Consider the following 24,104-nt stretch of genomic DNA (forward strand, 5'->3'; position numbering starts at 1 on the left):
ATATCATTTAACTAAAATCTAAAATGATATGCACATTTTTCTAATGCGGTATAAGTTTACTTATTAAAGTAGTAAAATCATCATAGGGTTACAAGTTTAAAACTAGATAAGTTTTTAAAGGTCATTTAGCTCAATCCTTCATTGACATGATCAGCAAAATGTGAGGCCAAGAGAGATTAAGTCATGTATCCATTAATTATCCACATCCTAAATAGCTAGGATTTGAATTAAGTTTCTTCAATTCCAAATCTCAATTCTTTACATGACAAGTGTAAAGGAAAAAGGGCTGACTATGGGAGGCAGGAGGGTTCTTTATCATATTCATGCTGCCTGAACAAGAACAGGACTACCACAACAAGACTCTTATTTCTGTAAGCATGAGGATGAAAATCCTTCCACTTTATGTAACTGTGGGCTCTCAAGTTCTTTTACTTATCTGATCTACAGTTTCCTCATCTGTAAAATTGGTAAAATAAAAACTATAATACTCACATTGTCAAGCCTTTTTGAGGTTCAAGTGAGATAATGTATATGAAACACTTTCCCACCTTTAACATGGTAGAAAAACATATATTATGATAAATCTCACTAAACAGTGGACAGTAAATGATGCTTACCTCTGTTCTCAGTCTCACAACTTTAACTCTTAAAAAATACTGAAAAACTTAACAGGCAACTGATCAAATTGAGATGTTCTTGTAAATGTTGTAACAAAATTTTAATTAACTGTTGAAAAAAGCAAAATGTCCCAAGGAGGGAAAATTGTAGTATTTACTTATCATACCAATCCTTTAAAAAGTTGGATCATTTGTATTTGAATTCAGTCAGTAAATAATTCTTGAGGACCTCCTACTCTGTGCCAGCATTAAGGAATGTAATACAAAAGAAAATATGTAATAACTAGCACAGGAGATAGAGTCTTGATATCAAGATTAAAATTTGAATCCAGCCTGTTATTTATTTTGCTATATGACCTTAGAGAAGTGACTCTAGTCTCTATTTTTTAATCTTTATAATTAGGACAATAATAACACCTATTTTCTAAGATTGTCATGAAGATCAAATGAGATAAAACATTAAACCTTAAAGTACTACATAAATCCTATATTATTGTTATTATCATAAAATTAATACATAGATTCACAAAATATTTAAGTTAGAAGGAAACAATGTACATTTAGTACTATCCAGTACAAAAATCACCACTACAAAATCCCTGACAGATTGTCATCTGGGCTCTCTCTCTAACCATTCATACTGTTGTGAAATTCACTATATGCCAAGACAATAATTTTTAGATACCATTAATATTGGGAATTATATTGAATTAAAATATAGTGAGTTATATCTCTGTAATATTCACCCTATTGGCTGTAGTGGGCAGGATATAAAATTACTCTTTCATATACCAATTCTTCTATGATAATATGTATCCTTCTCCATCAGACAACAGACATGAATCTCCAACTTGGGCAGCTTATGTGTAAGCTGAAATGGCTTAGAAGAAAGAAGATAATCACCACTAGAACCCTTTCCAGATATATTGACAAATAATGTGGTGTAGCACAATGTGATATTTTGGAATCTGGAGATTGGGTTTGAATGCCAGTTACAACTCTTAGTAACCATGTGATTATGGGCCAATCACTTAAGCTTTTTGTGACCTAATTTCCCATCTGTGAAATAGGGATATTAATTGTCATGTCACGTATTTCACAGGGTTGTTGTGAGAGAAAAGGCCTATTAAATGTTATAATAATATAGAAATATGAATTGTTTTTGACAGTCATAACTTGATGTCACTTGTTCTCCTCAATTCTACAGAGAAAACCCAAAAAAACTGTTTGACTAGGGGACAGAAAGCATGACAAATTCCCACAGACATATGATTTGGGGGACCACTACCAGACAAGATAGGCAAGATATACCTGACAATTACTTGGCTACTTAGGAGAAACATTGACTAGCAAGCCTAGAAGAAAGGATCAGGTTTATCAGAGAATATAGCATAATGAAAAGAGCTGTGGACTTGGAATCAGAGAATCTCTACTCAAATTCTTGTGTGATCTTTTGTGTGTCCCTTCCTCCATGTGACTCTTGTTTTCTTCTCTATAAAACTAGGGGTTGGACAAGTTGATTATCAAAGTCCTTTTTCTAAGCCTTTTGAAGTATGCTTTCCACTGTAATAATGTTTCTATTATACAGAATGGGGAAGTGCAGCATAAGAGGGAAGGGCAGCCATTCCGTTATCAGACCAAAGTTATAGCTATTTGACCAGCTGAACTGCACATGAGAGAAATCATACATTGAAAAGAATCCTATGCTTTTGCTCACATGAGCATGATCTTGTTTTTTCTGTCACCTTGAAATATGAAGTACAAGGAAAGAAATATCCTAGCAATAGGAATTATCAAACTTGGATTCTAGTCACTTGAAAGTTAGATAAACATAGATGAGTCACTTAAAACTCTCTGATCTTCAAAGTTTAGTATAGTGTCTGGTACATTAAATAAGTGCTCATTGATTTTACTTAACCTTCAGTATTACTATCTATAAAATGAAGAAAATCTCTTCTCTTCCTAGTAGGACTACTGTAAGAATAGAAAATGATATGTTATATGAAAGTGATTATTTGAAAATCACTAATCTTTTATATCTGTCTCTTCATTTGGTCAAACATTCCAAGTTTTAGGAGTTTCTCTTTAAATGACCTGGTCTCTAGACCTTTCACAACCCAGGTTTTCCCTTCAATATGTAAATATTTCTTAAAATGGGGTAGCTACAGTGAAACACAATCCTTCAGATCAGTGTCAGGACTTAGGATAAGACTTATAACAGGTAAACACTAAGGAAGAGGAATGAGGGACACAATTGGATACACGTTTTTGATATAATAAAAATCTGTTGTGCATTATACACGGGTGTTTATTTTGTAATAAATTATATTGTTGGTTACAGTGCTGACTCAAAGCTTTCACTGATAGTGACCCACTATGACTGCAATTTCCCAGTATTGCCTGAGGCACATGAATGCTTAGATATAATTCCTCTATAGATGAAGTGTGACCTTGCACAGCCCTTGATCTGAAGGCTTTACCTACTATTAATGCAACCTCAGATTGCATTACCTTTTTTTTTTTTCACCACTGCAGCAGTGTTAGCTCCTGATAATGACCTATTTGGGTAGTAATTGCTGTAAAAGAAGAAAAAGAGAGTAATCTATAGGGAAATGACAAGAGAATTCATGGAGCAGATGAACTATTTAATCTGGCACTGGAAGGATAAAGATTAAGATTTGGAAAGGTGAATATTCTAGGAAGTGGGGATGGCATGAACAAAAATTGTTAACAATTAAGCACAAGCAAAGTTCACGGAACAACTGGTTTTAGGATCAAATCAAGAGATGAAAGGGAACATTATGGAAGTCATCTTGTTCTTTCTCTGCCTTTACAGATGAGGAAATTATGATCAGATATCTAGGAATCATTAGATCTATATATGTACCAAGGTCCTCTGATTCCAGTATTTTCTTTCCATTAAAATAGAGTGATTTCCCTGTAAGATAAAACTTAAAAGGCAAGTAGGAACAACATTACAGAAAACCAAGCTAAGGAAGCTATCTTACCCAGAGTTTAGTGGGCTGGACTTGAGATGTCAGTTCCAGTCCAAACTTTGTCACTTGCTAAGTGAGCAAGTCATCTAAACTCTTTGAGATACATTTTCTAATTTTTAAAATGTAGGTAATAATATTAATTTAATAGGTAATTGGGAGCCAGAAAGAGAGGAGAGGGGAGGGAGGGAGACAGAGAAGGAAAAAGAGGATGGATTTTCTATGGGTTGTTGAATTAAGGATTAGTTTAACAATATAATGTTATTGATATAGTTTGTTGCTTTTATTTCACACCCACTATTTACTAGTTTTTGGCATTGGGCAAGTTACTTCCTGATTCAATTTCCTCTTCTATAAAATCAGGGAGTTGTACTAGATTCCAGCTTTCAATCTATGAATTATTAAAATTTTTACTTTGTTATTATAAACTTTAAATACTTTTCAGTTTTTGATTTAACTTGGGCATCTACGTGACAACTGTACAGTGTGAGGCATTCAGCCAAAAAGATCTAAGTTCACACCCAGGACACTTACTAGTTGCATAACCTTTGGCAAATCATACTCTTTTTGCCTCAGTTTTCTTATCTATAAAATGAGCTGGAGAAGGAAATGGCAAACCACTCCAGTATCTTCTTAGAAAAGCCCAAAGAGGGTCATGAATAGTTAGACGTGACTGAAAACAACTAAACAACAATGAAAATGTTTTAACTTACAAGGAAGATGAAGTCTATATCCTAAAAAAAAAAATGTGCCCAAGAATTGTAAAATAGATTCAAACATAACGTTTCCTTCCCCTTCCCTCTCTCCCTCCTCCTCCCAAGTTCTTAAAGTCATAATGGCTGTGGTTTTGAAATACGCTATTACCAAGTTTTCAAGTGTTAAAAGTATAATTATATAGTAATTTTATCTCAATAATATTGTATCATAATTTCATTTCAACAAAGTATTCTTTTTGTTTTAAATCTATATTTAAACATTTAATAATTTCAAAAATATATTCAACATACCGAATAATTCTAATTTCAAACTCTTAAGCCACAATTGTTAAGAAGCTCTTTGAGGGACTTTAGTTATTCTACATCTTTTCCTATGTTTTTAAAATGCTTCATATTTCTCCTGCCAGCACTCTAATAAAAATCCTCATTATAATTGGCCTATGCTGTGAAAATAATCCTTTAACAGAGCTTGGTATCTATACTTTTTGCCCCTTCAGAACTATCTTTCCTCTAGCCACTAGATCAATTTTAATGAAGTAATATGATTATATAACTTCTCTATCTCAAAATTTCTTATGGTTCCCTTTTGGTCTTTGGAGTGCTCTAACTAAATGGTAAAAAACGCTTCTGGACTGCAGACTCCATGAGGAGTTAGTATAATAATAATTAGATTATTTAATGAATGACTTTTAAATAATGCATCATATCCATTAAACACTTGTATATGGAGACTGAATGTAAATCAACACTCAGCAAATATGTTGATTTGCACATGCTATGTTCACTTTTTTTTTCTTTTTCTTCAGTTCTTTTTTCTTTTCTGGCTTTTCCCTTTTGTTCTAATTTTTCTCTCCCAATGTGATTCACAAAGTAATGTGTATTTAAAAAAAAAATTAAAGTACATGTATAATCAGAAAAAAAATAAAAAGGGGAAAAAACAAACAAAAATAAAACATAGTTTAAAAAAAAAAAAACACTTCTATTACAACACCCCACATAAAGTGCCCTATTGCTATTACTCTATTGTTATCTTCTCCATCCCATATTTGTTTAGTTGAATTTTTAAATCCATATGTAAGACTATGTATTTATCACTGTTAAATTTCAGTTTAGTAAACTGAGCTCATGGTTCTATCCTATTAAGTTGTTTTTGTATACTTTCTTTGATTCAGTGAGTTAAATATTCTTCTCAACTTTAGTATGTCATCTCTGCTTTCATCTGTTGTATCAATTAAATGTCAAATTACACTGGGCCAAGAGGGGACCCTGGTGCACTCCACTAGAGCCCTCAAGGGGGTTCCCAATTTAGTAAGGCAAATAAAATAAGTATTCAATAATTCAAAATATCAATGACTTAAAAAGTACACATACTCTCTCTATCAGTAAAAGTTTTGTTCTCCTTAGATTAAACAATGAATAGCTCTATAATACTGCCTTCCCATTCCTATTCCAAAGGGACAAAATTATTAACTGATCATAGAGTTCATATACCAAAACACCTTAACAGGATAGAACTATGAGTACAATCTACTAAAAAAAAATTTCATATGGGTAAAAAATAATCAGCTTCTCAGGTATAGGATAGGAGATCTGACTATCTAATAACAAAGCAATTAGGTCCTACCTATTTTATGCAGCTGTTGTGATACAAGTGTTTCATGGACAAATATTTTAAAATATCTGTTTTTATGGTAAACTTCTGAAATTTATCAATCTTGTGCTCAGAGAAGAGGGATGCAATATCTTTTAATTTGATTCTCTAATCCTTTTTATTAAAGTTCGGTTGTGTTACCAGGTCTTGGGTTTTGTGGCATAAATTTTGAGAACCTATGATTACCTTTTTATCATAATGAGGAATCAAAGGACTTCAATATGGAAATTGACTAAATAGAATGAAAAGATAATTTTAAAAGAAAACTAAAAACATACATATTTGTGGTCACTTCCTCTTCAAAACTGGGCCCCTGAAAGCTATATTCATGTACAAGATTTGCTTTGGGACAACATCTGTTTAAAATCAAAACTCATAATATTTCATCCAATTTTTTTAACCTATGCAAACATTGACATTTATTGATTCAAAAAAGTTTTTTAATTAAACAGATTAACAATGTAAATATTAGTAAAATCTTTCCATAAACACAGGGGCATATGGAAAAACACATAATTGGACAAATAATGCTCCTCAGGCCTAAAACAACTCTAGAACACTACTCTGTCTCTGAATCTGCCATTTGATATTTCCCATAAGAGCTACTGACAACATCTGCTAGGCTCTTTTATGAACTACTATTTCCATCTCCCAATTCTCCATTGACTTATAAGAGCTGCATAGACTTTCACCTTAGGGAAGTGTTGAAAGTTTTTTATGCCTAATATTTACCCTCAAGATTATTTCAGCTCTTTTAAAAGTCAAACACAAAGCCCCTATCAAATCAGCACACTACAACCCTTCAGGCCACATCTATCTTTTGAACTGCTCATATGTAGATATGTATGTAGATATGTATATTTATATATGTATATACACAAACACACAAATAGATAAACATAAAGTGTGAAATTACTAAACATTTTGTCACTAGATTTCAGGGGAAAATGATTCATTTTTAGTATATGTTAGTTGGATTTTTAGAGTGGCTTTATAGTGGGACTCTTGTGACTACAAAGTGATGCTGATAAAATATAAATCTTTAGTGATCTACATACTGGTTTTAAAATGACTAAAGTTGATAATAACAAAATGTCAAAGTGATATTATTACCAAAATTTGCTATTAGGTGTTAGTTCAAATGAGGTTTGAACAATGCTTTGACAATTTTTATAGTTCTCCAAAGAGTGAGAAAATATACAGTGAGTCTCTCTTTAGCAGTCTGAATTTATAAACTCTAAGGAACTCTTAAGAAATCTATAAGTTTTTTTTTCTTTCTAATACAGTGATAAGTTTAACCAGCAAGCCTTGGAGTCAAAATTCCCATGAGAGTATTATCATAGATATCTCATTTAAAAATTAAAGTCAACTAGTTTCTAGTTTTCATGGCTCACTGAATGTTCCAGTCACCTACCCTCGAAACCTTTAAATTACTATTAATTCTTTCCATTATTTCACCCCCATACTAATTTATCTCCAAGTCCTACAGAATGGCACTACAAAATTGCCGACATGTTTCCTATTTTCTCCTACCCAATTCATACCTTCACTGTGTTTTTACCTGTATGTTATAGTAGTGTTCTGATCAGGCTTCCTACCTTTAAAATGTTTTTTCCCCTGTAATACATTCTACAGTGTTGTGAGATCAATTTTCCTCATCCAGACCTCTTGTCATATTGGGCTCCCATTTAAAAATGTGGAATGTTTTCCCAAAACCCACTGAGTAAAGTCCAAATTAATCTTAGGATCAAGTCCTCTATAAAGTTACTTTTTCAGATTTATTTCACACTAGCACTTGTGATTTATTCTATACTACAGCTAAACTATATTGTGCCTTGAATAGACTTTCTTTTCAATGTGCCTCTATATTTCCAATAATCAAAATCCTATTGAGCCTTTTAGGCCAAATATAAATATCATGTTTTCTATGAAGACTTACTTTATTCTCCATCTGGAAGTAACCTTTCCTTATTCAAAAACATCATAACACTTTGTTTTTATTTCTCTTATGCACTTACTACAAGATATTTTACATTTTTTGAATCATTGAATCACAAACTTAGAAGCCATCTTTGTGGTCATTGATTCTAACATCATTTTTTTAGAAGAGGAAACTTGAGGCCCAGAGAGGTGAAATGAGTTGCACAGGATTACACAAGAAGAAAGCAGCAAATGTGGAATTTTAACTCCTCTTAAAGCAATGTTCATGTACATCACCACAGCATAGAGATGACCCTAATTTCTGGAAGTTTATGTCAGAGGAGCCCAAACTGTCCATAATAATCCAGGACAATTTGTTGTATTAGTACAGATAATAAGTGTATACCTAATTAAATTCAGGCTTATATCCAGAAGATTCTTCCCCAAACAATGGTTATCGTTTATTTATTCTTTCATTCATCTCTCTCTTTTCCTTCTTCCCTCCTTCCCTCCTTCCTTCCTCTCTCCCCTCACTTTTTCTCTTTCCCCTTCCCTATTCCCTTCCTCCATCCCTCCTTCCTTCCCTTCTCTCTCTCTCTCTCTCTCTCTCTCTCTCTCTCTCTCTCTCTCTCTCTGTTTCTCTCTGTCTGTCTGTCTGTCTGTCTGTCTGTCTCTCTCTCTGTATCTTTCTCCCACTCCCTCCCATTTTTCTGTTTTGAGCACAGCAATTTATCAAATTATCTTCCTTAGCTCAGAAGAAATTATGGATAGCCTAAGTGAAAAGATCATCCACAATATGAAATGACAGATTTTTGAAGGGGTTAAAATTTTTTTAGATTATAGCTACTTAGGAAGCTGTCAAATTTATTCTGCTAGATTACAAACTCCTTGAAATTGGAATCATATTTTGTTGTAGATAATCACAAAATTTAGAACTGGATGGGATGTCAGTTACTCCTTTATTCCTCCTCATATCTGAAAGAATTTTTCACATCAATATACCTGACAAGATATCTGCCACTTTTGAGCAAATAATCCCAATTTTGTACAACTCTGATTGTTATAACATATTTTCTTATATCAAATATGTTAATTAATATAAACTACAAATCAGTGCCCTCTGATCCTCCTTTGCACTTCATCATAATTCCTTCATATACAATCTACTCAAAGTTCTGAATATCCTTGGCACTTATTTCAGTGCCTGACACATAATTGATGTTTAACAATTGCTTGCTGATTTATTGATTGATGTATTTCTTAAATTCTTTTGTTATCTTTGAGTTAGCCACCAGTGTATCTATGAATATCTCCTTCTTCCATGAGAATGAGAATATTTTTAATATAATTTAAATGTCAAATTTCTTTGCATAATTTAGAAATATAATTGAGTTGTTAAAGGGAGAAACTGCTCTAAGATTGGTTAAATTTAAGGTAATATGCTTTGAGGAAAGAGGTATGAATTTTTTAGTTTTTAAAAAGTAAATATTTAATAAATGATTTTTGTCTTGTATTGATTTTATATCCCAATCACCTACTAATAAATTCCTTCTTCATCACAAGAAGAAATGATTAAGCAAAACAAACCAATTGTAGGATTTGCCTCTAAAATCTAGATATTTTTTAAAATGTCGAATGACAGAGGCACATCAATTTATCTCACAAGACAATTTATTCCATTTTGTATAGTTATAATTATTAGAAAGTTCTGCATATTTAGATGAATCTACTTCATTTTAACTGCCCCCTTATTGTTACTATTAATAATAATTATTATTAATAACTAGAAACAATAAATTCCTACAAGCAACTAAATGGAAGAGGGGAAAACATGGACCTGGAATTAGGAACAAGTGAGAGTAAATATAGCTTCAGATATTTACTGTGTGACCCTGAATGAATGACTTAACCACTGTTGCTGTTTATTCTTTTGCAATTTGGGAGTTGGGGATGAACTGAATAATAATAGTATTTATCTCCCAGAGTTGTTGTAAGGATAAAATCACAATGTCTGTGATTTTGCAAATTTTAAAATTTAAATTGTGCAACATTTAATTTAAAAGTGCAACATAAATGCTAGCTAAATAATAATATTAATTCATCTATCATAAGAATCGGTTTAATATCTTCAGATTCAAGACTTCTTAAAACTTTTTCCACTTGCAATTCTTTTTCACCTGTAAAATTTTTAAATGACCCTAGGTAAAAATAAATATGAAATAGGTATATAAATCAAACATTCACTGATAATAAATCATGATTTTATGACACCCACATTCAGTTACATGACCCTTTGTGTGATTGTGACCTACGGTTTAAGACACGTTCTAGCTGACTATATATTTTTAGAAATATAACTTTTAATTATGGAGTATTAATGATATAAATAAAATACCAGACTATATACATGTTCAGAGTAGAAATATCAACCAAAGAAGATTTGCATTCAAATCCATAAACTGTTAGAGATTGTCTATAGCAGCAGAGTTAGAGGTCTGATGGGCAGTGTTATTTCCAGAGTTCTTGGGCTACTATCCTATTTCTTTCAGGGTCTAAGGAAAGAGCGTTGCCAGGAACTAACTTCTCTTGTACCTATTGCTCCCTGGCTACTACCTGAATTGAGGGGATTGGTACTGAGCTCACTCCAGATTTGATTCACAAAATGAAGTGAATGTGATTCACTCAGTTTTCACAGCTCAGTTCCCTTTCTATTCATTTATAGGTTTAGTCCAACTTCTGCCATATGAGGGGGAAAAAAAAAAAAAAAAAACAACATTTATTCAATTTTGGAAACTGGCAGAAAACTTTAGTGTAATGTTTAAACCTAGCTCTACAAGGCTGGGAAACTGAACTATCTTTTCCTGTTCCTTAGAGACCCTTAAGCCATAAAGTTTGGCAAAATGACTCCTAATTATTGTTTTAATTTCTTTTTCATGGGTAAGTACACCCTTTTCATTTTTGATGCTGCTGATTTGGTGTTTTTCTTTCTTTTTTCTAATCAAATTAACCAAAGGGTTTTCTATTGTGTTGGTTTTTTCATATAATCCATTCTTAGTTTTATTTATTCATTCAATAATTTTCCTAGCTTTGATTTTATTAATCTCTCCTTTGAGTTTCATAATATTTAATTTGATATTTAATTAGAAAGTTTTAATTTGTTCTTTTTCTAGCTTTTTTGACTACATACCCAATTCATACCCAATGTCATTCTCTTGGATGAAATTATGAATTGTTTCTGTGTTTTGTTGTTTGATGCACTCAACTTTTAGAATTAGCCCAATTAGTTTTTAGTCTATATTTCCCTGTCCCTTTGCTGAATGTAATTTTTATTGCATTGTAGACTGAAAAGAAAGCATTTCCTATTTCTGCCTTTTTACATATGATTGTGTGTTTCTTGTTTGTTTTGTGATTAGATTTGTCTGATTCTGAGAAGGAAAGTTTGAGGTCCCCCACTAATATAGTTTTGCTGTCTATTCCCATAACTGGTTTAAAATCTTCTCTAGGAATTTGGCTGCTCTGGGTGAATACACATTTAGTATCAATAATTCATTATTTATAGTATCCTTTATCAACATGTACTTTTCTTCCTTATCTCTTTTAATAAGATCTATTTTTACTTTTTCTTTATTTGAAATCAGAATTGCTACCCTTGCTTTTTTTAACTTCAACTTAAGCATAATAAATTCTGTTCCAGACTTTTACCTTTACTCTGTGTCAAATGTGTGTCTTGCAAAGAACATATTGTAAGAGTCTGTTTTTCAATCTGTTCAGCTATTGGTTTCCATTTTATGGGAGAGTTAATTCCATTCCTATTCACAGTTATGATTACCAGCTCTGTATTTCCCTCCATCCTATCTTTGCTCCTATATATTCTTTTGTTCTCTCTTTCCATCCTATCCTTAGTCATGTGTGTTTTTACTTACCCCACCCAATACCTTATCTTCTAATACCCATCCCTCTTTCTTATTAGTGCTTTTTAACTACTTCATCCACTACATTCTCCTATCCCTCCTCCCCCATTCTCTTAGTAGTGCTTTTTAACCCATTGTATCCACTACTGTATCTTCTATCACTCCTTCTCCCACCTTTTCTTACCTTTTCCCCTAGTGTTTCTGCCCTCTCTTCTATCCTTCTCCTTCTTTTATCTTCCTTTTTCTCTTCCTATTTCTTGATAGGGTTAGATAAATTTTTATACCCCACTGAGTGATTAAGTTATTGCCTCTTAGATTAAAAAATGCTGAGATCAAGCTTCAGACAATGCTCTGTCTCTTTCTCTGAATTGTTATAGGTCTTTTGCATATGACTTAATTGTTCCATTATACCTCTCCTTTCCTTTTTCCAGTACAAAGCCTTTTCCAACACTTAATGTCTTTTCCTTTGATGTCACCATATCGGGGACCATTTGCAACCACACCCTCAGTCCATATAATACACTCCTCTTTCTACCCCAATGTTCTTAAGAGTTTCAGATATTATTTTCTCATCTAGGAATATAAACTATTTAACCTTTAAATAATATATATTTTCCCCTCTTTACTTTTCTTTGCTTCTATTAAGTCCTGTGTTTGTAGATTAGATTTTGTTTAATTCTGTTTTTTCAATAGAAATAATTGAAATTCTCTTACTTCATTGAATATCCATATCCTCCCCTGAAAAGTGATGAGTTTAGCTAGATAGTTAATTCTTGGTTGTAACTCTAGGTTCTTTGACTTCTAAAATATAGTATTCCAGACCTTCTGATCCCTTATTTTAAAAGCCACCAGATCCTGGGTTGTCCTGACTGTTGCTCCTAGATATTTGAATTATTTTTGTCAGGAAACTTGAAGTGTTTTTTATCTTGAAGTTGTAGTTCTATAGTTTCACAGCAATATTCCTTGGGGTTTTCCTTATGTTCTTTCCAGAGGTAATTGATGGATTCTGTCAGTGAGTATTTCCCTCTGTTTCTAGAATACTGGGGCAATTTTTCTTGGGGCAATGATCTCTTAAAGAATATTATCCATGCTCTTTTTCTGGACTTCAGGTAGGCCGATAATTTTTAAGTTGTCTCTTTTAAATCTTTTTTCCAGGTCAGCTGTTTTTTTCCAATGAGATATTTAACATTTTTCTTTCATTTTTCTTTTTTTTTCCTTTGTTTGATTTTGCTGATAGAATCATTAGCTTCTATTTGCCCTGTTATAGGTTTTAATATATGATTTTCTTCAGTTAGCTTTCATATCTTTTTTTTCTTTTTTCTATTTGGTTAATTCTACTTTTTAAGTTGTTTTCTTCAGGCAATATTTTTTCTTCCTTTTTCCAAGCTGTTGCTTGGAACATGTACACCTCTCATTATTTTTTCTCATTTTTTCTTCTTCCTCTCTTATTTGCCTTTTAAAGTGTTTTATGAGCACTTCCAAGAAGTCTCTTTGTGCTTGAGAGCAATTCATATCACTCTTCTCAATCATTATATAGCTTTTTATGATCAAGATTCTTTTCTTTTCTGTTTCTTGCTCATTTTTTTTCCTTTTCTTTTGGTATTTCCTCCTTTTTTTTTTTTTTTAAACTTTTGTGGTTGAGCTCTTTTTCCTGGGGTAAAGGAGGCACTGTCCCTAGCTTCCTGTGCAGCTCTGAGCCTTGGCTTTGAACACAGGAGCCCTTTGTGTTTGCAAGGGGTATATTTGCTTTCTCTTTTCAGGAAATATCCTGGTTTCCCAGTTTGCCTTCTGATTTGGGACTAGAAACTGCCCCACTGATTTGCTTTTCTACTGAGTCTGAATTGAGGGTCTTAGTTGCTGATTTGCTGTGGTTAAGATCCTCCCACTGGCTTTCCCAGAGTCTGTTTGAACTAGGCTGAACACCCTTTTCATCCCAGTGAGATTGACCTTTCCTGAAGTTATTACAGTTTTTCTTGAGCTGGAGGGTGGTTCCATCCCATCAGATTTTGTTCAGTTCATGTCTTTTTTTTATTCTTTGTTTTGTTTTGTTTTTTGAAGGAAACTGGGAGAGCTCAAACAGCTTCCTGGCTTCACTCCATTATCCTGGTTCCACACCTGGAAATCCAAGAACTGACCCTTCATCAGTCAATTATTCTTTTCATGTTCCTTTAATTGTGTGTTTATGTATGTGAGGTGTGGAACAATTTCTTTTCTGAATTTTCTGAATTTTTCAGAATTATATCCATTCATTCTCTCCTTCCCAACTTAGAATATCCCCAATATTTCATTCAATTAAAAAGCAGATTTTAGTGTCTTTGTTTAAATGTACATTTTAGTTTTATTGTCTCCTTTTAATTAATTGGTCTTATTTAATTATTTTTAATGTATAAAAGTCTAACCCCCTCTCTATACAGGGTCCAACCCTAAGCACAGGGAAGGACCTGGATCTGATTTGTTTGGCAATTGCCATACATTGCTTAATAAACTGATATGCTCAAATCAAACTTCTGTTTTCTTCGTTATTTCATCTTCTACCTCTACAATATCATTGACTCCAAGAACTGGTAGGGACTTTAGAGACTCCCTAATCCACTCAGTTGTTTTTCAGGTTAAGAAACTGAAGTCATATTTAACTTGTATAGGACTGCTTGCCATCTGGGGGAGGAGGTGAAGGGAGGGAGGGGAAAAGTGAATGCAAGGGATAATGTTGTAAAAAAATTACCCAGGCATGGGCTCTGTCAATAAAAAGTTATAATAAAAATTAAAAAAAAAAAGAAAAAGAAACTGAGGTCAATATAGGTTAAATGAATTGGTGAAGGAATTCAGGTAATAAATAGGCCAAGAGTTTACCATAGATCACCCAATTCCAAAATAATTCTGTTACATCATTATGATTTTCTGTCCTACTTCAGTCATAATTTCTCTGTGTGATCTTGCCTAAGTTAGCATTTATGATAATCAATATTACTCTGTGTACTTTGAGTACTCAGTGTACATATATAAAATGAACGGGTTGAATCAAACATTCTTTAAACTTCTACTGAGTTCCAAATCTATGATTTTACATCCCTATTCCTTTCTGGAGTGAAGAGAAGTATATTTTTCCATCATTCTTCTGGTCATTGCATTAATCTGCATTCTGATGTTTTCATTGTTTTGTTTTATTTTGTTTTGTTGTTGTTTTTAACATTGTTTCATTGTATATATTATTCTCTTGATTCAAAGTCATTTTTTTAAACAACTAATCCAATCTATTAGATACAGAGAATTTAGTGACTTAGTAGAAAATTCCTATGTAGGTACAAGTTAGCAGAATACAATTGTAATCACTTCCATTTTTAGACAAGTGACATCTCACATCTGTCACTATGATTTGATAATCTTCTATAGTGTGTTTAGGTCATTCCCTCCATGTCCACCTAGCAGTTCCATTTGTTTAGATTAGAGTAGAACTGCTGAACCTTTTGCCTAAGGCCAAAGGAAAAAAAAAATCTAAAATGGGGTTACCTAGAGATGCTGCTGTTGTATATACTGTAATAAAAACAGTTACCAGAGCAAACAAGAGTAACCATGCCATATGGGAGCAATTAAGCATAAAAATAACACTGATCCATTTTCATATGCAAAGAATCTTGCATTCATGTTCAGTGATACTACAGAGAAAAGGAATACATCATCAAAGGCCACTGCATCTTTGAATAAATTCTTTAATATACTAAGTATTATAAAGTTACTATCTTCAAACCATGTCTGATGTAGAATAATAACTCATATTTGTACTCACTCTGTAGTTCACAACAATTTCCTTCCCATTTTACCATTATCCTCTATTACAGATAATGAAATGGAGGTTATGAGAAGTTAAGCATTAAATGACTAGTACGTTTTAAAGCTATGATTCAAACGCAGATCTTTGTAGACTCAAAGAATTTAAAAATTGGAAGGTAACTCAGTAGCCATGTAGTTCAATCTCTAACTCAATTAGTCATTAAATCAACAAATAGTTATTAGATTCTAACTATGTTCCAGGTATTATACTAAGTGTATATGTGGTGGGGGATAGAGAGCAATTGAAAAAGAGGCAAAAGATCCTGCCTTCAAGAAGCTTAAAATCTGATGGGAAAGATAATATATAAACAACTATATTCAAAGCAAGCAATATGCAGAATAAATAGGAAATAATTAAAGGAGCCAAGTCACTAGAAGTAATAGGAGAGGAAGACTCCCAGTAGAATATGAGGTTTTAATTGGAAATTAAAGGAAGCCAAGGACACCAGTACATTCTAGGCATGGGGGATAGTCAGAGAAAATGACTAGAGCCGAGAAATAGTGTCTTGTTTCTGGAACTGTTGGGAGACCAGTGTCACTAGAATAAAAAATAGATGATGGGAAATACAAGAAGAAATCTAGAAAAGTAAGAGGGGGCTAGGTTATGATAAGCTTTGAATGTCAAACAAAACATTTTGTGTTTGATCCTGGAGAGAAAACCACTGATGTTTTTTTGAGTAGGAGGATGACACAGTTGGACCCGCACTTTAGGGAAAGCATTTAGTGACTGAAAAGGGGGGGAGGGGGTGAACTGGAATGGGAAGAGTCTTCAGATAGGCAGATCCATTAGCAAGCTATTATAACAGTCTAGGTGTGACATAATAATGATCTCCATTAAAGTGGTGGCAGTGTTAGAGAAGAGAAAGAAGCCATATTTAAAAGATGTTGAATGACAAATTCTTTCTCCAATATACCAGGAGAATTCCATCTTTGTTTAAAGATATTTAATAAAGGCCAATTCCCATTCAGCCTATTCTACTTTCAAAATGGTTCTTCTAACTATTGTGCTCTTCTACACCACTTCTTCTTAAGCCATGAAGATATATTAGAACACATAGAAAATCACTGAATCCACTACTGCTATGGTGGAAAAAAGTCTTTCCTCATAGCATGGAAGGGGACATGACTACAGATTCTATGTATGATAATTGTATGGCTTAGATAACTATTAGACCTCAGTTTACTCACCTTTAAAACGAGGGTGTTAAACTAGACTATATCTGTGATCCCTCTCCTCTGTAGGTCTATGAGTCCTGTGATTTTATGCTCTATTCAATAAGTCCAATAAATTCATACACAAAAGTGATCTCATCAGCATGTGTGTAATGTTGCCTTTAAATGTGGAGCTGAAAAAAATCTTAAAATTTATCTTCCTTTCAATTCCTTTATTTTATATGAAAACAAACAACCCCCCCCCGAAAAACCCCAAATGAAACAAAACAAACCAACAACAACAACAAAAAAAAAAAAAAAAAGAGGTTCAGTGAAAGAGAAATGAATATTCCAAAGTCACACAGAAAGTTTGTGAAAGATAATTTACCAATAAACCTAGTGTATTTTCTCCCTGGCATACTTCTTAAGGAAATTAAAGATATAAAGCATCCATTTAAAACCTCCAAAATCATTTTATAAACTTTAACTCATATGCCTAAAGATTTCATGCATTTTAATGCAGATACTTGAGTGTGGTTTAATAGTTCAAATCTATCATCATCTTGATTAAACTTTTTATATATTTATATATTACCTGGTGCTTACATCATCATTGTGCAAGGTTAGCAGTTGCAAAATTTTTTTTTCCCTTTTCCTCTAATCTTCATACTTAAAGTGATTTTATTAGCTCAGGGATAATGTTGTTCAGTTAGAAGGATGAAGTAGACATGTTTGCTATCATAAGTTTACTATTCAGGTCATAACACTATCTCATGAAAATGTGAAGTAATCCTAAAAGAAGCTGAAATTTCTGTAAACTTGAAAATGAACCTTGTACTTACTTTCACCTGGCCTGATTCTCCTCTTGTATGACTCTTTTAGGAAGTTAGAAATCACAGTAAATGGAGTATTGGTTTTAGACACAGGAAAACTTCTTCAAATGCTACTTCTAAGTGTATTAGCTCTCGGATCATTAGCAAATCACTTACTCTGTCTTAGTCTCTCACTTTATTGTCTATACAGTAGAATTAATCTTGTACTTACTTCACCTGTTTTGAGGCTCAAATAACATTTTATAAATTTACGGGCTCTATAAAAGTATAAATACTTTTGTGGAAAAGAAACATGATACCATTGTGAATAGAGAGCTACTGGCTTAGGTCCAGGAATTCATGGGTTCAAATCTTGTCTCTTATAACATACTGGCATTATAACCATAGGCATATCATTTAACTTTTCATTGCCTCCTCCCAATTCCCTAAAACCAAAGTCTACAATGATTTCAGATCTGCATTATTTGAGAGTGCATCCTCAGTGGGAGTTCCCTTTACTAATAAAATCACATATCTAGTTTAAAAAAATGTAATTATCTCTATTGTAGAATATATGCACATTCTTTTATCAGAAAAGGCAAACTAAAGAACCCAAAACATTTGCACTTTTCCTTGGATGACAAAATACTCAAAATCATATTGACTTCCTATGTCATTTCATAAAATCATGAGACAGGAAAAGATCTTAGGTCCAGCCAGTCCAATCTCCTTCACAAATCTTCTCAATAAGCATGACTACAAAGAGCACAAATACTCTTTATAATAAGACTCTCCAGATTAAGTTTGAACATTTCTTCTTCAATCCACAGACCTTAAACAAAATGGCTTTTTAATTATGTTGTTGTCATTTAAATCTTTAATTATTCCCTATTACATAATATCAAATGCAATAAAAATTACCTCCAATTCATTTTGGAAGTAAGTATATAGGATTGTAAATTTAGAGACAAAAAGATCATTAGAAGACATCTCATCTAGTCCTTTCAGCTTTGAATTGAGGAAAGTTAGATCCACAGAGGTAAAATGACTTGTCCAAAGTCACAGGAGTGACACCTGGCAGAACCAGGTTAATTTTTTTTTCCTACCCCATCCAAAAAAAAAAGTATTATTTAAAATTCAAATCAGATAAGAAGAGTAAAACTTGAATTAGTAAGAGAGGAAATTAAAAAGATTAATTCAGTTAAACAGTGGTATCTTAGCACAAGACAATTTACTGAGGAAAGAGCAGAAAAAATATTAATAATAGAATGGGGGAGAGAGAGAGACAGAGAGATGGAGAGACAGAGAGATAGAGAGACAAATGAGAGACTTGGAGAGACAGAGACAGAAACACCAAGAGATAGAAAGAGACAGAGACAGAAGATAGAGAAACAGAGAGGGAGAGGGAAGGAAAGAAAAGGAGAGAGAGAGGGACTAAGACAGAAGGAGAAAAAGGGAGAGAGGAGAGAGGAAAAGAGAGAAAGGAAAGAGAAGGGGAGGAGGGAAAGGAGAGGGAATGTGTGTGTGTGTGTGTGTGTGTGTGTGTGTGTGTGTGTGTACTTTTAAGCTGGTTCCATTGCATACATAAAAGTAATGCTTAAGGTATCTTAGTCTGAAAAATAATTCATTTGTACATATTTCTACATGTTAATATGAACTAAGAGATAAAGCAAGGTTTTTCCCGTTCACCTTTTCCCCACCATCTTATTGTGTATAAGTAAAGGAGTCCTTAAGACAAAAGGTAGAATGTTTTCAAGACAAACCTTTCACATTACTTTTCCTCCCTTAATCATAAAGCACTGATATTAGATTAATGTGGTAAAGAATGAGACTACATTTTGACATAATTTTGTGAATAAGTATACAAGGATCAAACTTAGACAGAAATGTGAAATGATTCCACAGACAAAAATTTTAAGACAATCCTCACAGTGACACCCTTTTAAGCAACTGGACATGTCATTGAAATGCTCTATTTTTTTCATTTGATGCACAACTTTCCACATTATTTGACATTTAATGACTGTTATTCATCTTCCTTTGAGGCATCAGGTGTTTTCCTCTGCCTGAGGTGGAAATCCAGTGGTGACAGACAAATAGTGTGATGGATGGGACAAATCAGGGGTTCATATTCTTGGATCTATGTAGCTTCAAGCAATATTTCCTATATAATTAGAGACATTTCTTTTGATGAAATCAATTTTCTTTCCACTTTTTTATATGCTTCTATGCCATGATTTGGAGTAAAGTTACTGTCTTTAGTGTTTCTTTTCATGGGCTGACAGAATTCATGATGTGACTCTTTTTTTTCCCACACACACAATGGGTCATTGTATTAACATTCAAAATTTATTAAATATCACCAAACACATTTTAATTTTAACTTTAATTCAAATGACCAATGTAATAAGGTCTGTAGTCCTTATGTTCTGCTGAAATATTTTAAGATATATTTAGGAGAGCTTTTGAGAGAGAAATATAAATGAAAGCACATAAATGATAGACCATTTGAACATATTGTGATGAAATCAAAGCAATTTCTCAGTTATAAATGCTTTCCCTTTTCAGAGTTACCCTAACACAGTTCTCTGCCCATACTAGTCAATAAATGAACAGGCAAATGAATGAATGCATTTGAATGATGAGACATTATATCCAGAACATGGGTAATAGATTGTATCTATGTTCACATGAGATAAATTTGAAAAGAAGAAAAATGAAACTATGGTTATAAATGCATTGTCAAATTCATTTTTAAAAACAGTGTTGGATCAGCAGATTAATATAAACTGAAAGTACTTCTAGATTTATTGAAGGAAGACTATGCTAATTAAGCATGACTTTTTCATAAAAAATTTTTTTCATGGCCTTTATGATATATAGCCAATCATAAGAAAATTTCTTCATGTTAGAATAATTATGTTTTTAATTGTATAATATCAAAACTGCTTAAGAGTAGATCCAAACATTATGTTAAGTAATATTGTTTTTTGCCTTTCTATGCAGACTCACTGGATCTAGTGTACCTGATCTTATTGTGAGTATGAGCAATCAAATGTGGCTACATCTCCAGTCTGATGACAGCATTGGTTCCCCTGGATTTAAAGCTGTTTACCAAGGTATGATTGTAGATTCATGGATTCATTCAAAAGCAACATACATATTTATCTATACATGTTTTTGTTTTTGTTTTTTTAAATCTGGGCTAATTGGGGCAGCTTGGTAGTTCACCTGGATAAAGTGCTGTGCCTGGAGTCAGGAAGCCTTAATTTCCAGAATTTAAATCTGGCCTCAGATATTTACTGGCTTTATAACATTGGGTAAGTTTCTTAACATGATATGCCTTAGTTCTCTCAACTGAAAAGGAGCTAGAGGAGGAAAAAGCAAACCACTTTAGTAATTCTGCTTAGAAAATCCTAAGTAGGATCATGAAGTCAGACATGACTGAAAAAGACTACATAACAATATTGATTAAAGGCTTTAAGGGAATTAATGAATGTGTCCTATTTATAGTGCTATTGTGAAGATCAATCATTTATCAAGTTAAGTAAATATATGTTCCTTTATTAAGAAATACTTTTTTGTTAAAATACTAACAACATAAGGTCAAACTGTCTACCTCCCAAGAATAACTACATAATTCATATATACTTAAAGATTCAAGCACATCTCTTAATAATGGTTAATATTGGATGTGCTAAGCTAAGACAAACTGAATCAAAAAAGACAAATAATCCTATATCAAGCTGAAATTCAGTTCTTTATGAACAGAAGATATAGACAGATATCGACCTGTGAATCTAGATGCTTTTAAAAACATTTGATCAATTTATATAAATTGAAAGGAGACATTGCTACTTATATAATTGTTAATGTTAATCCTAGTTCCTGTACTAGTTAACAAAGAAAAGTATAGAAATAGAAATATATTGGTAGAAATGCTACTTATTTTCAAAGGTCAGTGAGGAGATTTGGCAGAAAGAAATGTGTAAATGTTTCAAGTTATGGTGAACAAGTTTGTATCACAATCCCTGGTACCAGTGAAAAATGTTGAAAGAGTCCCAGGAGCCATGATATACTAAAAACAGGTATCAAATGCTGGAGTTTGAATAATCTTGGTGCTGTGTTCAGTGAATCATAATGTAACTATTAGGTAGTGAAATGTGGAGGATAAACAAGGCTGTGAGAATTTCACAGAACTTTGGCTCTGGAGATTGGTGTTTTCTCATCCTCTACCCTTTATTGAAATAATTCTAGGAAGAACAATTAGTCAAGAATTTTTGTATAATATCTGTGAGTTTTTAATGCTATTTGAGAGCCAGGAAAAAAAAAAAAAGCATTTTATAAAAATTATCTGAATAGGGATGTTAATTCTTCCTTCTGTGACCTTTACTCTTTATTTTGTCTTTCATTACTAAGATGTTCTTTTTGCTGTGGATATTTTGCTAACAAAGGGATTTGGATTTACCCTTTTATGAAGCAATTCAGGCAAGAAGACAAAACAATGGACAGATTTTTTTTCCCATTAATTTATGTCATTACCAATAAAATGAAAAAGCTCCTTAAGGGTAAAAATTTTGGCACAGTACCTGGCACATAAATATTTAATAAATGATGGTGGAGTTGTGAACTGATCCAACCATATTAGAAAATGATTTGGAACTATGCCCAAAGGACTATAAAAATGTGCAAGCAAACCCTTTATTCCAGCAATGCCACTGCTAACTCTATATTCAAATATATCCAAAAAAGAAGGAAGAACCTATTTGCACAAAAACTCATTATAGAAGCTCTTCCTATGGTACCTAACAATTAGGAATCAAAGGATACCCATAAATTAGGAATTAGTTCAACAAGCTGTGATATGTGATTGTAATAAAATATTATTGTGCTGTCAGAAATGACAAATAGGATGATTGTAGAAAAATATGGAAAGACTTACATGAACTAATGCAAAGTGAAGTGAACAGAACCAGGAGAACATTGTACATAGTAACAATAATATTGTGCTTTTAAGAACTTTGAATTACTTAGCTATTTTCAATAATACAATGATGGAAGACAATCCCAAAGGATTAAAACATGTTGATGAAGCATAATGTCTGTCTACAGAGAAAGAATTGATATTGACTGAACACAGACAGGAAAATGTTATTTTTCACTTTCTTTCCTTTTTTCTATTATCCAAATCTTCTTGTACAAAATGATTAATAGGGAACAGTTTTACATAATTGGACGTGTATAACCTATATCTGATTGATTACCATCTCAGGGAGAAGTGAAGAGAGAAAGGAATAGAATTTGGAACTCATTTTAAATAAAAATGTTTAAAAGTTGGGGAAAAATAAATAAACATTTATTTTCCAATTTTCGCTAGTACTTAAGGACTCCAAATCCAAATGTTCTCTTTTACAAATATCTCTCTTCTGTTTAAATATACAAAGATGTAGAAATAGTAATAGTTTTTCTACTTCAGTTCTGTCATTCAGTCCCTCCATTCTTGAAAGTCATCAGACAAAGTGATATATATTGACTTTTAAATATTTCTGTGGAATAGTAAAGACTCTCAGATGTTTCTTTAGTACAGTGAATTATAGACCAATAATCATCTATTGTACTTATTTAATATTTTGTGTTTTGTAAAGATTTCTTTATATATTATATCATTTAATTTTCATAGTAATTCTGTGAAAATATATGTAATCATTATGTTTATTGATACAGATGAAGAAATTTAAGTTTAAATAGATTCTATGACATGACCAAAGTCATACTGTTTTTTAAAATGTTTATAAAAGATTTGAACTCAGAACTTCCTGAATCCATTCTGTTCACTAGAGTATTATCTGTCAAAAATAACTCTATAGAATGACTTTGAACTCATGTAAGATTTTTTAAAAAATAATACCATTAACCTGGGCTAAGATGAGGAAAATATAGAATCCTGGAAGGACATTTATGTGACACAAAAACAAATAAACAAAAAACAATTCAAAGAATTTAGTATATACTATGATTTTGAAGATATGTGGATAAAAATGATTAGACAAAAAACATCCAGTATTGATGTAGAAATAGACTGAAAAAGTATAAGAATAATTTATGATTTTATATTAATTAAAATATAAGTCAGTAAAGTTTAGATTCTTGAATTTATGTTTATAAATTTATATCTAATATATTTAACATATATTTAATAAATGTATATTATAATAAAATATATTAAAATTCAATTTTGATTAACTCATTAATTGACTTGCTGATAGTATATTCTTTGATTATTTCTTTTTCACAATAACATTTGCATAGACTAAGAATTGATCTTTGAAATTTCTTTTTTTCTTTATCAATTTAATATTTTCAACAGTTACATGTAAAACAATTTTAATATTTATTTTTAAAATTTCAAGTTCCAGATTCTGTTCCCTTCCTCCCTTCCTATTCACCTCTTGCCTCCCCCTCCTCCTCATGGAAAAAGCACATATGGAGTTATGCAAAACATTT

General features: G+C 32.3%; 1 protein-coding gene across 2 annotated transcripts in view; it reads left to right on the forward strand.

The window, feature by feature from the left end:
* The window catches only part of CSMD1 (CUB and Sushi multiple domains 1), a 2,563,917-nt gene that overhangs the window by 1,909,031 nt on the left and 630,782 nt on the right, over positions 1 to 24,104 (forward strand). For both annotated transcript variants that reach the window (XM_031949178.1, XM_031949179.1), the window contains exon 12: positions 20,607 to 20,719. In XM_031949178.1, coding sequence (XP_031805038.1) covers positions 20,607 to 20,719 — 113 coding nt within the window. The remainder of the gene's footprint in view (positions 1 to 20,606; positions 20,720 to 24,104) is intronic.

This window comes from Sarcophilus harrisii, chromosome 2 (genome assembly GCF_902635505.1).
Source record: "Sarcophilus harrisii chromosome 2, mSarHar1.11, whole genome shotgun sequence".
NCBI lineage: Eukaryota > Metazoa > Chordata > Mammalia > Dasyuromorphia > Dasyuridae > Sarcophilus > Sarcophilus harrisii.